Source organism: Carlito syrichta, unplaced genomic scaffold (assembly GCF_000164805.1).
Source record: "Carlito syrichta isolate Samal-C Ts95f unplaced genomic scaffold, Tarsius_syrichta-2.0.1 Scaffold305880, whole genome shotgun sequence".
Classification (NCBI taxonomy): Eukaryota; Metazoa; Chordata; class Mammalia; order Primates; family Tarsiidae; genus Carlito; species Carlito syrichta.
Window position 1 is genome coordinate 147,603 of NW_007249976.1, and position 13,751 is coordinate 161,353.

The 13,751-nt window shown below is 44.6% G+C and overlaps 1 protein-coding gene across 2 annotated transcripts in view; it reads left to right on the forward strand.

The window, feature by feature from the left end:
• The first annotated feature begins 478 nt into the window (after positions 1-478).
• The window catches only part of ARCN1 (archain 1), a 36,208-nt gene continuing 22,935 nt past the window's right edge, over positions 479-13,751 (forward strand). Inside the window, exon 1 of one of the 2 annotated variants that reach the window (XM_008062911.2) lies at positions 479-666. In XM_008062911.2, the coding sequence (XP_008061102.1) occupies positions 664-666 (3 nt within the window). In that variant the 5' untranslated portion in view covers positions 479-663. The remainder of the gene's footprint in view (positions 667-13,751) is intronic. The other variant, XM_021714936.1, reaches the window with a different exon arrangement.

Genomic DNA, 13,751 nt, shown 5'->3' on the forward strand with positions numbered 1-13,751 from the left:
GGCTCAGGCAATTCACTCGCCTCGGCCTCCCAAAATGCTGGGATTACAGGCTGAGCCACCGAGCCCGGCCCACATTTTTTATAATGTGCTGATAGGCCTTTTGTACATCTCCCTTGGACACATGTCTATTCATATCCTTCACCCATTAATTTTTTTTTACTCTATTTCGCAGAGGAAGCTCGATTTTAAGTTGGAATATTGTATTTGTCTTTTTTTGCAAAGTTGTTATAGTTCTTTATATATTCTGGATACTAGTCCCTCATGCACACGGGTTATTTCGTATATTAAATTGTAGTGGCCGTGAGAGCAGCTTATACATTTTAAGAGGCGACACAAAACAAATGAAAACGATGACTGTGCAAGGGCAGCGAGCGTGAGGTTCCACAGCCGTGGGCGAATCCCACGACGCCCCCTGCCCCCCGTCGGAGCAGCAGAGCCGTACCCACAATTTCCCCATCCCCTGGCCCCGCCCTCCGCCCTTTGACCCGCGCCGTTTCCGGTTGAAGACGTGGCTCGGGGCCGCCATCTTGGCCAAAGGCGAAGCGGCAGCGGCTCCTGTCAGGGGGGCAGCAGGTCCAGAGCGGCCGGCGCTCCCCTTCCCCTGACCCTAGCCCCAACCCCAGCGGAGTCGGAGCGCGGGCGCGCCCCACCACCGCCCTCACCATGGTAAGATCCGAGCCAGGACCCGAACTCCCGGGGTCGGAGCCCCGCTCGCCCCGCTTCCCTGCCGGCCGGCCTGGCGCTGGGGCCAGAGGGGCCCCGCCCCGAGGGTCTGGAGCCGGGTGCTGCTCTTTGGCGGCGGGGAGCCGTGTGGCCTCCCGGGAGATCCGAGGGCGCCTACTCCAGTCCATCTGTCGTCGTGCCCTCCTCCCTCCCCCAGCTGGACCCTGGCTGGGGCGGCCCGGGGGTTTCGCTTCGCGAGCACTTCGCGGCGACGGCCGCGTGGGCCCCACGCTGCGGACCTCGGCGCTAACGTCCAGCCGGCCCCCCGGGCGCTGAGGCCGAGCAGGCCGGGCCCCTCGGGAGGTTCCCGTGCTGTGGTCAGCTCGCCTCCCACCCCCGGTGTTGGTAGGCCGTTGGTGCGCGAAACTCAAATGCATCGATGTTCAGGGGTGGTTCTTTTGTTTGTTCGAAAGGGGGAAATGGAGGCATGGAACGGGAAGGAGTAACTTCTAACCGTCATTGGCAGGACCCAAGCGTCCCTGAGACCTTGCACTACTTCTATAGAACTTAACGTGTGTCCCTTTGTCAGTGTGATTGAGCGTACGCTGTGGATAGGGCATTGGGAATATCGAGCGAGTTGTGCAGAACACAGGGCTTCTGTCTTCAAGGTGAGGTAAAGTGTGTATGTGGCATATCGGAATCAGATGTCTCCTAGGAGGGGGAGTAAGAGGGGTGGGCTGTACGCTGGGACCTGTTACTTGCCCCCAGGTGCATTATCTTTGTGTACTCAGCTGTTACAGAGACGGGACAAATTAGTGTGGGTGGGGTTGGGGGAAACAGAACTGCTGACTCCACTCAAGTCTTCTTTTATCACAGTGATTTGTGGATATTCATGAAGTAGAAAATATTCTTCGGTTTCAGACAAGCCAGTGATTTATTCTTTAGTGCACCTTGTGCCCTTTAATGGTCTGTTCTTTTTATTATTATTATTATTATTATTATTCTTTTGTTGATAGGTAATTAGATTTAAAGCATCTTCTGTGTACCTGAGAAATGATAGAATGTAATTAGGTGCCGATCTTACCAAGTGCTATTGACAACCCTTTAGATTAGAACTTGGATGATGGGGAGATTGAGTCATTGTTGGGCTTTAAAGCACTGAAAGTCCCCGCCCCCCCCCCCCCAGCCTCAGATATAAGTTAATCTAGCAGGTTTGCCTTCTAAAACCTTTGTGTTGTACATAAAATTTCCAAAAACTCATTCTTTCATTTCCTCTAGGAGCCTAAGTATTTGGAAACTCTGTTTTCTTTTACACCCTGTAAGTATTAGTAGTACACTTTACAGCATATTATTATTTTAATAGCAAAGTTAAAACCTTGTATTATATAAACCAAATATAGGTAATTTTTATTAAAAATCTTGTTTGTTAAAAGGTTCTTAGAACTTAGCATTTTAAACTCATTGATAACTTAGGGATGATAACTGAGCCCTAGGTGTTGATGGATATATATATATATAAAACAAATTTTGCATGTTATTTTGACATGTATGCATATACACATGGTTGTATCATATGTTTCTGAATTATTTGGGTCTTGGCATGATCCAGATACCCACAGATTTGTACTCTAAAGAACAGTTTGTCTCAGTATTCTCTGTAGTATCTTAAGACATTGGTGTTATTTCTATGTAATACCATTTGGGTCTACTTCTTTACAAAGAGATCCCAGTACAGTAGAAATGTCCTAAACATTTGGAAAAGTCTAAAGAACTTTACAGTGAATATCCATAAACCATCAGCTAGATTCTATAATTAACATTTCACTATACCTATTTATCATAGCTAATCATCTATTCCTCGTTTCATCTTTTTAAAAAATACATTTCAAAGTGAGTTTCAGATATCAGTACATATACTTTGACTTTTTAAAAAAATAAATGTCCTTTGGCTTTAGTTATTAAAGCCAAAAGCGCAAAATGTACTAGACTGCGAAGTCCTAATAGATAAATAAGCAAGGAAATACAAAAACAAATGACTTACGATGACTTTATTTTTATTTTTTTTTTTGAGTTGGAGTCTCACTCTGTCACCCAGGCTAGAGAGCAGTGGCACGCTCCCGGCCACTGCAGCCTCAACCTGTTGGGCTCCGGCGATCCTTCCGCCTCAGCCTTCCAAGCAGCTGGAACTACAGGCACGCGCTACCACACCCAGCTAATTTTTTGATTTATTGTAGAGATGAGGTCTCGCCAAGTTGCCCAGGCGGGTCTCGAACTCATGGACTTAGGCAATCCACTCACCTCGGCCTCCCAATGTGCGGGATTACAGGCTGAGCCACTGAGCCTGGCCATGATGACTTTATTATATAATAAAGTACAAAGACATCTTTTGACTTGATTTTTTTTTTTTTTTTTGGTCATGGGGTCTCACTGTGTTGCCCAGGCTATTCACAGGTGTGGTTATGGCACACTGTAGCCTGAAACTCCTGGTCTCAGAGGATCCTCCTACCTCGGCCTCTCAAGCTGAGACTATAGGTGTGAGGACCTTGGTTTCATCTTTTTTCTAGTATTCTACAAGTTAATGAGGACATCTTCTTAACTTTCTTAACAGTCAGTTTTTTCTGAATAAATTTATATTTGAACAAACATCTTTTTTTTTTTTTTTTTTTTTTTTTTTTTTAGTTGGAGTCTCACTGTGTTGCCCATGCTGGAGTACAATGGCACGCTCATGGCCACCGCAGCCTCGACCTGCTGGGCTCCAGCAATTCTTCCACCTCCGCCTTCCAAGTAGCTGGAACTACAGGCACGCACTACCACTCCCGGCTAATTTTTTAAATTTACCGTAGAGATGAGGTCTCGCCAAGTTGCCCAGGCAGGTCTCGAACCTGTGGGCTCAGGCAATCCACTCACCTCCGCCTCCCAATGGCGTGGGATTACAGGCTGAGCCACCGAGCCCAGCTGAACAAACATCTTATTAAGTCTCATGATAGCACCTGTCTGTAAAATCTTTGCTTATCTGTAGAACTCTGTTCTTACTTAATAGACAGTAAGTGAGCTTACTGTGGTAGTCATATTAAATATAAATGAAAACAAATTCAGTCCCCCAAAATCTTTAGTTATAAAAAAGCTAGCCAGGCGTGATGGTGCATGCCTGTAGTTCTGGCTACTTGGAAGACTGAGGTGGAAGGATTGCCTGAACCCAGCAGGTTGAGACTGTGGTGGCTGTGAGCGTGCCACTGTACTCCAGCATGGGCGACAGAGTGAGACTCCAGCTCAAAAAAAAAAAAAAAAAGCTAGATTTGGTCTTGTGTTGTTAATTACACGAAAAACTGAAACCCTACATAGTAGTAACAGGTCCCAGTTAGGGGATTATTATTGCTTTTTTTTTTCCTTTTTCATATTCAATATAGCAGCTGCACAACTATTGTATTCTCTATGTTTCTTTTTGATTGTTTGAGGGGAAGGCAAAGAATGAAACTATTTTCCTGAGATTTGCCATCTATTGATGTCTTCATATAGGAAGTTCACTGCAGAAAACTGATAAAGATGTCTTTTTAAAAAAATCTCTACAAGCTCCTGTTTTAGAACAGAAATGTGCTGGTCATGGTGTCTCATGCTTGTAATCCCAGCACTTTGGGAGGTGGAGGCAAAGGATCGCCTGAACTCAAGGGTTTGAGACCAGCCTGAGCAACTTGATGAGACCTTGTCTCTACAATAAATTTTAAAAATTAGCCAGGCGTGGTGGCACCTGCCTGTGGTTCCAGCTACTTGGAAGGCTGAGGCTGAAAGGATTGCCTTAGCACAGCAGCAGTGGCCATGAGTGTGCCACTGCACTCCAGCGTAAACAGCAGAGTTAGACTCTGACTCAAAAAAACAAAACAAAACAAAAGAACAGAAATATGATGTACTTAAAAGCCTCACTGAGTAAATTGCTTTCTTTTTTTAATTTTTCTTTCTTTTTTTGGGTTGAGGTCTCATTCTTTCATCTAGGCTAAAGTACAGTGGCACAATAATGGCTCACCGTAGCTTTGACCTCCTGGATTCAGGCGGTTCTTCCACCTCGGCCTCCCGAGTACCTAGGACAACAGGTGCGCACCACCATGCCTGGCTAATTTTTTTTTTTAATTGTAGAGATGTGGTCTTGCTATGGTCCAATCCTCGCATCTTAGCCTCCCAAAGTACTGGGATTACAGGCATGAACTACCACATCCAGCTGTAAATTGCTTTTCAAGTTTTAGGTTTAGTTTGTGGTCTAGATCTTATTGTAATCTTCCCACTGGTTTCTTCTGTAATTACTTCATGTAAACAGGAAAGACAAAATAATCCTCTATGACAGTTGTGGAAACTAGCCTTAATTTATATGACCATGAATCATATATGTGTGCGCCAGTGTGTGAATATATAAAATACTACAGTGAATTACAAAGGAGAAAGTTACTGTAATTCTAGAAGTGAGGAATCCTGAAGCATTTAGAGGTTCATGAAAGACCTTGACATTTTTTTTAGAGAGTTGTGCATATTTATGCTGAATTACCACCTGTTATTCTTGTATATCTATTAGACATACTATTTGTTTTGGTTAGGCATTTTACCTTCTAGCACCTTAATATTAGTATAAAATATGTTTCCAAAGTAGTTACTACTGAGCAGTGGGTATGAAATGAAAGTATTGCACATTTTCTTTTTGTTTTTCTTTTTTTTTTGAGCTGGAGTCTCACTCTGTTGCCCAGACTGGAGTGCAGTGGCTACTCCGGCCACCGCAGCCTCAACCTGCTGGGCTCCGGCGATCCTTCCGCCTCAGCCTTCCAAGTAGCTGGAACTACAGGTGTGCACTACCACGCCTGGCTAATTTTTTGATTTTTATTGTAGAGATGAGGTCTCGCCAAGTTGCCCAGGCGGATCTCAAACCCCCGGGCTCAGGCAATCCACTCACCTCGGCCTCCCAAAGCTCGGGATTACAGGCTGAGCCACCGAGCCCAGCCCACATTTTCTATTCCTGTAAAGTTTTCAAATCCTTAAATTTACAGAATCTCAAAGACACAGTCCTTTGGATTTCATATCAACTAACATTCTATTTTAGGGATATTTCAATAAGCAATTAAGTGTCTTATCCAAGGTCATGTAGTTAGTGGCAGGGACAGAACAGAAACCTAATTCTCTAGGTTTCTTTACACAAGGTACGTATCAATTCATGTAGTTAAATGTGAGTAGGAGAGAGTTTAGACAAACCATGTAAGTATTATTAAGAGAAAAGATGTCTGACAAAACTTAACTTATTGGGGTAGTTTTACTTTGTTTTGTTTTGTTTGAGTTGGAGTCTCACTCTGTCACCCAGACTGGAGTGCAGTGGCCGCTCCTGGCCACCGCAGCCTTGACCCACTGGGCTCTGGCGATCCTTCCACCTCAGCCTTCCAAGTAGCTGGAACTACAGGCGTGCGTTAACACATCCGGCTCATTTTGATTTATTGTAGAGATGAGGTCTCACCAAGTTGCCCAGGCGGGTCTCGAACCCGCGGGCTCAGGCAATCCACTTACCTCAGCCTCCCAAAGTGCGGGATTATAGGCTGAGCCATCGAGCCCGGCTTGTTTTGTTTTGTTTTTAACGGTCCTGGAGAGATCATCTAACTTCTGGGCCCTTGAGTGTTACATTTATAACGCAATCGAGGATCTTGAAAGTTCCTTTCAGGCCTGGAACATTCTTTTCAAAAAATGTAAAAAAAATTTTAAGACTCAACTTTATAGAGAATCATATTTATTCATTCTTCCTCAAAGAAAATCGTATCAAATTTCAGTAGGGAAAATTGTTAACTATTATTTTATTTTAATTATTTTTATTTTTTTAGGGTCTTATTCTGTCCCCCAGGCTGGAGTGCAGTGATACAGTCACAGTTCACTGTAGCCTTGAACTCCTGAGTTCAAGGAATTCTCTCACCTCAGCCTCTCAAGTAGCTATGACTGACTATAGGCACACAATACCACATCTGGCTAATTTTTGTGGAGGGGAGGTCTCTGTGTTGCCCAGATTGGACTTGAATTCCTGGACTCAAGCAATCCTCCTGCCTTGGCCTCCCAAAGTGCTGGGATTACAGGTGTGAGCCACTGTACCCAGCTGTACTATATTTTAATAAATATTAAACACCTGTAAACATTGGTGTGGAGAGAAGCCTAATTGTTTCAAGACATTTATGAAGACAAATGTTAATTTAGGATAAGATAAATTTATCATGTTTGGAGGTGACCATATCGTCTCACCATGTTAGTAGTAACACAGTGAATGGAGACCTGTGTGAGCTGTGTGGACCCTGTGTTTATTGTGTCCTGGGTGTTTTTGAGGTTTATGCCATACTTAGTGTGGGGAGCTTTGGTCCTACTTTGGTAGCCTTATTTTGCTTGTATCTGGGTAATGGAATGACTCAAAAAGAGTTCTAGAGTTTTCCTATCTGAGACCTACTGTTTTATCTTACTCTGCATCTTTACATACACAAATCTTGAAATTCATCAAAGCATTATTCATTTATTTAGAAACAAACTCTCCCTCCCTCTTTTTTCCATGCTGGAATGCAATGACACAATCGTAGCTCACTCTAGCCTCCAACTCCAGGGCTCAAAGGATCCTCCCTGCCTCAGCCTCCCAAGTTGCTAGGACTACAGGCATGTGCCACCACGCTCAGCTAAGTTTTATTTTTTGTATAGATGGGGTCTTACTTTGTTGCCCGGGTTGGTTTCAAATTCCTAGGCCCAAGTAATCCCACCTCAGCCTCTCAAAGTGCTGGAATTACAGGTTTGAGCCACTGCACCTGGCCCCAAAGCATGATTTAGATGCTATTTCTTCCATTAAGTGATTCTTGATCTTACCAACTAGAAGTAATCTTCTTCCTCCTCTGAATTTACACAATACTTTTCAGTGACTCTTATGTTACTTAACACCCAGCCTGCCTCAGTTTCTTTTCTTATAAAATGGAGCATCAGCCAAGCTTGGTTGCTCACACCTGTAATCCCAGCACTTTGGGAGGCTGAGGTGGGAGGATTGCCTGAGCCCAGGAGTTTGAGACCAGCCTGGGCAACATAGTGAGATTTCACTGCTACAAAAAAATGACGTTAGCCAGGCACCGTAGTGCAAGCTTATAGTCCCAGCTACTCAGGAGGCTTAAGTGGAAGGATTGCTTGAGCCCAGGAGGTTGAGGCTGTGGTGAGTTGGGATTGTGCCATTGCATTCCACCCTGGGTGAGAGACCCTATTTCAAAACAAATCAAACAAAAGAAAGACTGTAGCAAAAATAGTCAAATGTTTCCTTAAAATATTTAACAATTTACTTGTATATGCATGTTTTAAATTACATCAATAAAATTTTAACCTAGGAATGATTGCTTTTTTTCCATTTTTATATTGATGAAACAGTTTTTTCCAGATTTTTCACAAACATCATCATCACCGCTAGGGTCACTTTTTGAATCATCAGTTTGCTATTTAGCACTTTTGAATCTGTGTATAATATATTGGCAATTTGGGAAATTTTTTTTTTTAATTTTTTGAGTTGGAGTCTCACTCTGTCACTCAGACTGGAGTGCAGTGGCCGCTCCCGGCCACCACAGCCTCGACCTGCTGGGCTCCAGCGATCCTTCCGCCTCAGCCTTCCTAGTAGCCGGAATTACAGGCATGCGCTACCACGCCTGGCTGATTTTTTGATTTATTGTAGAGATGAGGTCTCACTGCCCAGGCGGGTCTCGAACCCGCGGGCTCAAGCAATCCACTCACCTCAGCCTCCCAAAGGCACGGGATTAGAGGCTGAGCCACCGAGCCCGGCTAATTTTGGAAATTTTATCCCAAGTCATGAAAAACCATTTGTATAACATTAGGACTGTTGATTTTAAGAGGGATATTTATAACTGACATCCAGCACATGAAATTGTGAGTTCTGATCCTGAGGATCATTACTAAATCAAGTGACCTTTTACTAGTACCACATGCAAAGCTAGCATTGCTTGAGATTCAAGATAATGTCTATCCCATACACCTCATTCAGTTGTTTAATATAGTCATTGAGGGGACACCTTTAATAGGAGAGAATGTAGAAGAATTAGAATCTACACAACTCTTTTTTTTTTGTCTCTGTTGCCCAGGCTGGAGTGCAGTAGCACCCTCATGTCCACTGCAATCTTGACCAGCTGGGCTCAGGTGATCCTTCTGCCTCAGCTTTCCAAGTAGCTGGAACCACAGGCACATACCACCTTGCCCAGCTAATTTTTTGATTTATTATAGAAATGAGGTCTCGCCAAGTTGCCCAGGCTGGTCTCAAACCTGTGGGCTCAGACAATCCTTTTGCCTCTGCCTCCCAAAGTGCTAGGATTAAAGACGTGAGCCACCATGCCCCGCTTCACAACTTTTTTGTTTGTTTTTTGAGTTGAAGTCTCACTCTGTTGCCCAGGCTGGAGTGCAGTGGCACGCTCATGGTCACCGCAGCCTCCACCTGCTGGGCTAAGGTAATCTTTCCACCTCAGCCTTCCAAGTTGCTGAAACTACAGGCATGCACTACCACACCCAACTAATTTTTTTTTTTTTTGAGTTGGAGTCTCACTCTGTCACCCAGACTAGGGTGCAGTGGCCGCTCCTGGCCACTGCAGCCTCGACCTGCTGGGCTCTGACAATCCTTCTGCCTCAGCCTTCCGAGTAGCCAGACTTACAGGCATGCGCTACCACGCCCGGCTGATTTTTTAATTTATTGTAAAGATGAGGTCTCGCTACCCAGGCAGGTCTCGAACCCACGGGCTCAGGCAATCCACTCACCTCAGCCTCCCAAAGGCGTGGGATTACAGGCTGAGCCACCGAGCCCGGCTCCCCAGCTAATTTTTGATGTGTTACAGAAATGAGGTCTCACCAAGTTGCCCAGATGGTCTCAGACCCCCGGGCTCAGGCAATCCACTCGTCTTGGCCTCCCAAAGTGCTGGGATTACAGACTGAGCCACTGAGCCAGGCCAATTGTATACTTTAAAAGCCTACATTTTATGGTATGTGAGTGTTATCTCAATAATAATTTTTTTTTTAAAAAAGGCAAATCTGGCCAGGCATGGTGGCTCACACCTGAAATCCCAATACTCTGGGAAGCAGAGGTGAGAGGATTGCCTGAGCCCAGGGATTCAAGACCAGCCTGGGCAACTTGGCAAGACCTCATCTCTACAATAAATCAAAAATTAGCCGAGCATGGTGGCATGCACCTGTAGTTCCAGCTACTCTGGAGGCTGAGGTGGAAGGATTGCCTGAGCCCATCAGGTCAAAGCTATGGTGGCATGAGCATGCCACTGAACTCACACCTGGGACACAGTGAGACTCTGACTCCAAAAAAAAAGGCAAATCTATAAATTAAGAGACTTAAGACATAAATAGCAGTTAGTCACAATGCATAGTGTGTAAGTCAAATTTGAACAGTGAGTGGTTAATATTAAGAACTTTTTGCTAATATTTTAGGTGTGAAAATATGATACCATAATATATAAACTAAAAATATTTTTTAAATACAAAAATACTTATTGGCTGGGCTCAGTGGCTTAGCCTCTAATCCCAGCACTTTGGGAGTCCAAGGCGAGTGGATTGCCTGAGCCCATGGGTTCCAGACCAGCCCGGGCAACCTGGCAAGGCCTCGTCTCTACAATATATTAAAAAAAATTAACCAGGCATGGTAGCGCGTGCCTGTAGTTCCGGCTACTTGGAAGGTTGAGGCTGAAGGATTGCCGGAGCCCAGCAGGTTCATATTAGGGTGGCTGTGAGCATGTCACTGCATTCCAGCCTGGGCGACAAGTGAGACTCCAACTGAAAAAAAAAAACAACAAAAAAAACTTATCTTAAAAAAAAAAGTTGTGGGTGACCAGGCATGGTGGCTCACACCTGTAATCTCAGCACTTTGGGAGGCTGAGGTGAGAGGATTGCCTGAGCCCACGAGTTTGGGATCAGCCTGGGCAACTGGGTGATACCTCATCTCTACAATAAATAAACAACAACAAAAATTAGCCAGCATGCGACAGAGAGAGACTCCAACTAAAAAAAATAAAAGTGTACAATTAAGTGGCTTTTTGCTTGTTTGTTTTGTGTGTTTGGGTCTCACTCTGTCACCCAGGCTGGAGTGTAGTGGCATAATCATTCATGGCTTACCATAGTCTCTACCTCCTGGGCTTAGGTCCTCTCACCTTAGCCTTCTGAATAGCTAGGACTACAGGCATGCGCCACCATATTCAGCTAGATTTTCTTTTTTTTTTGTAGAGATGAGATCTCACTAATATATACTGCCCAGTTGATCTCAAACTCCTGAGCTCAAGTGATCCTCTCGCCTCAGCCTCCCAAAGTGCTGGAATAATAGACATGAGTCACCACTCCCAGCTATTAAGTGTTTTTTAGTATATTTACAAAATTGTACAACCATCGCCACTTTCTGAGTTTAAAACATTTGCAGCCACCCAAAAAGAAACTCCATACTCGGCTGGGCTCCGTGACTCAGCCTGTAATCCCAGCGCTTTGGGATGCCGAGGTGAGTGGATTGCCTGAGCCCGCGGGTTTGGACCCGCCTGGGCAACTTGGTGAGACTTCATCTCTACAATAATATCAAAATATTAGCCGGGCGTGGTAGCGTACACCTGTAGTTCCAGCTACCTGGAAGGCTGAGGCGGAAGGATCGCCGGAGCCCAGCAGGTCAAGGCTGCGGTGGCTGGGAGCGTGCCACTGCACTTCATCCACTCTGGGCGACAGAGCGAGACTCCAACTTAAAAAAAAAAAAGAAACTCCATGCTCATTAGCAGTCACTCCCATTTTCCCATTCCCTGCCCCTGGCAACTACTAATTTACTTTCTGTTTCTTTTTTTTTTTGTTAATAATATTTTTTATTATGATATTGTGGGGTACAGTTAAGGGTTAGGTATACAGATTTTCTGTTTCTGTGGATTTGTCTGTTCTGGATATGTCATACAAATGGAACATGCAGCCTTTTGTATCTGGTTTCTTTCACTTAGCAGAATTTCTTCAAGGTTCATCTGTATTCTAGTATGCATCAGTACTTCATTCCTTTTCATGGCTAAACAATATTCCATTGTATGGATATACCACATTTTGTTTATCCATTCCTCAACTGATCGACATTTAGGTTTTCACTTTTTAGCTAATTTTAATAATGTTGCTGTGAACATTCATGTACAAGGTTTTTTGTGGCACATTTCTTTTCTGAGGGATAATTTTGGGGCAAAAATCTTTCCTTGTATTCAGACATATGGCATATAAACCTCTAGTGAACCAGCACAGAGATTTACCTGTCATTCATATTTGAAGCAGCAGTCACATTTTAATTTTTTTTTTCTTTTTTTTTGCCAGACATATGTGGATAGTGGAAACATGAACTTCCTTTGATAAAAATTGACAAATTTCTTGAATACATTAGTTTTCATCTTCTAAACAAAAAGCCCTTTTTGGAGGTGATTTTAGGTCAGTTTTGTCTTTTTGGGGACTAGAGTATTATCGTTATTTATGTGCCAGAAATTATAGGAGACCTTGTCTTTATCTGAAGAAATCTTTCTTTACCTTACAATATTAATTAGGGCTATGGAATGAAGGATTTCTTCTGAGAAATGTGGGCCATAACTTCTTAATATTTTTATTATTTTCCTAGGATTTTTTACTACTCTCAGAATATATTTTTGCATCATACCTGGCTGATAGAAGAAACCTCCAAGTACACAGTAATGGTGTAAAATACATTTGTGTGTGTGTGTGTGTGTATGTGTGTGTGTTGGAGTCTTACTCTGTCGCCCCAGGCTGGAGTGCAGTGGCACACTCATGGCCACCGCAACCTTGACCTGCTGGGCTCAGGTGATCCTTCCTCCTCAGCCTTCCAAGTAGCTAGAACTATAGGCATGCGCCACCATGCCTGGCTAATTTTTTGATTTATTGTACAGATGGGATCTCGCCAAGTTGCCCAGTCTGGTCTCAAATCTGTGGGCTCAGGCAGTCTCTCACCTTTGACTCCCAAAGTGCTGGGATTATAGGCGTGAGCCACTGTGCCTGGTGAAAAATACATTTCTTGGCTGGGCTCGGTGGCTCAGCCTATAATCCCAGCGCTTTGGGAGGCCGAGGTGAGTGGATTGCTTGAGCCCATGGGTTCGTGACCCGCCTGGGCAACTTGGCGAGACCTCATCTCTACAATAAATCAAAAATTAGCCGGGTGTGGTAGCGCGTGCCTGTAGTTCTGGCTACTTAGAAGGCTGAGGCGGACGGATCGCTGGAACCCAGCAGGTCTAGGCTATGGTGGCTGGGAGCATGCCACTGCACTCCAGTCTGGGTGACAGAGTGAGACTCCAACTGAAAAAAAAAAAAAGAAAGAAAGAAAAATACATTTCTTGAGTCGGAGTCCCACTGTTGCCTAGACTGGTGTTCAGTGACACAGTCACGGCCACCACAGCCTTGACCTACTAGACTCAGGCAATCCTTCCGCTTCAGCCTTCCAAGTAGTTGGAACTACAGGCGTGCGCTACCACACCTGGCTTATTTTTTGATTTATTGTAGAGATGAGATTTGGCCAAGTTGTCCAGGCTGGTCTCGAAACCCTGGGCTCAGGCAGTCTTCTCGCCTTTGCCTCCCAAAGTACTGGGATTACAGGTGTGAGCTACCACGCCCGGTGAAAAATAACATTTTTTTTTTTGAGTTGGAGTCTTACTCTGTTGCCCAGGCTGAAATGCAGTGGCACACTCAGGGCCACCCCAGTGTCGACCTGCTGTACTCCAGTGATCCTTCCGCCTCAGCCTTTCAAGTAGCTATAACTACAGGTGTGTGCTACCATGCCCAGCTGATTCTTATTTTATTGTAGACAAAAGGTCTCAAACCCATGGGCTCAGGCAATCCACTTACCTTGGCCTCCCAAAGTGCTGGGATTATAGGCTGAGTCACCGAACCCGGATGAAAAATGCATTTCTTTCTTTCTTTTTTTTTTTTTTTGAGTTGGAGTCTCACTCTGTCACCCAGACTGGAGTGCAGTGGCTGTTCCCGGCCACCGCAGCCTCCACCTGCTGGGCTCCGGTGATCCTTCCACCTCAGCCTTCCAAGTAGCTGGAACTACAGGC